We start from the raw sequence: 1921 nt of genomic DNA on the forward strand, positions 1-1921 counted from the left end.
CCGCCCCCCGCCCGCCACCCCAAGTCACCGCATCAAAGTCAACCAGGATCGTGTTCTGCACGCCCACAACCGGCGAAATGCTTCTCCCGCTCACATGCGAAAAGTGCAGGCTTCGAAGAAGCCCCTGTGAACCAAAACACAGGCAACAACCCGACTCACAAAGCGAACACTCCCAGCCTAGCCCGGGACGCAGAGCCCGGCTACCGCAGGAAAGGATGGTACTTACAGCCGGCGTGCGCTAGGGTAATCCGCGTCGCAGCCCGTGCGGTGGGTTAGTTGGCTTTTGAAAAAATCACTACACACCTCTACATCTTTGATTTTACACATTTTCCACCGGTGAGAAGGAACGAAAACAAGAATCTTGTAGCCTAGTGGGAATGGGGGAGGGGGATGGAGATTTTCATTGTCTACGCTCGGCACACGCAGCCCAAGGAAAGATGCTCACTGCCTTTGGAGCTCCTTCTACTTTCTGCTTGAAATTCAGAAGCTTTCAACGCAGTAAAGCGGGGGTTTGGTCTCCCTCCCTGCCTCCCTCCCTCTGCGTTCTCTCTCTCCTTTCTCTCTCTCTCTCTCTGCCCCCCCCCCCGTCATTTCCTTCTCCCTCCTCTCCTCTCCCCTCCCTCTCTCTTCTCAAGCTCGAACTCTCTCTCTCTGTTTCTCTCTCTCTCTCTTGCTTTTTTTCAAAAGAGGGCAGGTCGCTTCCTGCATCCCAATGAGTTAAATCAGTCACTTACTTCTCATGCATCAGCAGCCTCTTTAACAACCCGAGGGCTGCAGGCACAAAAGAGCATTTAGCTGCCTCCAATTTGTGTAGAAGGCCTGTCCTTAATTTGTTTTTGGGGTATAATTAAATCATGTATTTCACGTAATATAAAAATACCGAATTCTCAACTTTAGTGAATGAACTGCTAATGGTAACCTTTGAAAATAAATCCCTCTTGTTGATGTTCTTATCAAGGGCCTAGAACGCCCCAGAATTGCAGAAGCCTAAGGTCTGGGCCCCAAACTACCTGCCCCTCCCCCCTTTCGCACATCAAGGTCACAGTCATATGATCCCCATTGCTTTAAAATGGAGTCTTTTAGCAACCCGTCGCCCTGGAAAGGAATTAAGTCTCTTTTATGGGGTGGGAAGATCTGAAGGATTAAATAAATAAATAAATAAATAAATACATCCTTAATCTGAAATACACACGTCAGCAGAATCAAGCCTGATCAGACATTGGGATGGTGGAGTGGGGGGACTGACAGGGCATGTGAGAGTGAGTGGTTTTCGTCTCCCCCTTATCCCCTGGCGAATTTTGAGGTCGCTGGATTTTGCTTGGGTTTCTTTCAGCGGCTGCGTGGGCCTTCTGGGAGGACAAGGCCGGCGCCTTTTTAGCTCCCAGAGTATCTGAGAGGTTCTGATCTCCCGGACACCGCCCAGTGGTCAGGAGGATCCTGTGTATGACTCCCCCTCCTCTAAAGGGGCTGGGGTACAAAGAGCAACTCTGCCTTCCTGCAGTTTCTCTTTCAGGAAGAACTCCAGGCCTGGCCATTGTTCCTCCTCAATGAAGGGGCCGAGGGTGACAACAGAGAGAGACCTTCTCTTCTCTACACTCACCACCCACCTCCTCCCTCACTCCACCCAAGGCCACTGCTGGGGAGAAATTTGGGAATATTTTCTTGTTCAGGAGAGACGCTTGTCTGGAAGATCATGAGATGTAATATCATGAATATCTCGGTTATCTTTGTATTTTCTTCAGTAAGATTCCGTTAAGTCGTCAGTGGGCTCCCTCACCCCCTCCCATTTTCCAGTTCTCACAGCGCTTGTTCAGAAACATTGCACTCGGATGCGAGAGAGGTTAGAACCGCAGATAACCGCATTTAGTTTCATCGAAAGGGAATGTAACAATATAACTCACCACTTCCCGCCTCTGAATAT

General features: G+C 49.8%; 1 protein-coding gene across 1 annotated transcript in view; it reads right to left on the reverse strand.

Moving 5' to 3' along the window:
- LOC108528814 (uncharacterized) overlaps positions 1-562 on the reverse strand; it is an 8508-nt gene extending 7946 nt beyond the window's left edge. The window contains exon 1 of the mRNA XM_017870796.1: positions 227-562. Within this exon, the coding sequence (XP_017726285.1) occupies positions 227-327 (101 nt within the window). The 5' untranslated portion in view covers positions 328-562. The remainder of the gene's footprint in view (positions 1-226) is intronic.
- Positions 563-1921: the final 1359 nt, after the last annotated feature.

The sequence above is a fragment of the Rhinopithecus bieti genome, unplaced genomic scaffold, assembly GCF_001698545.2.
Source record: "Rhinopithecus bieti isolate Rb0 unplaced genomic scaffold, ASM169854v2 scaffold_5022, whole genome shotgun sequence".
Classification (NCBI taxonomy): domain Eukaryota; kingdom Metazoa; phylum Chordata; class Mammalia; order Primates; family Cercopithecidae; genus Rhinopithecus; species Rhinopithecus bieti.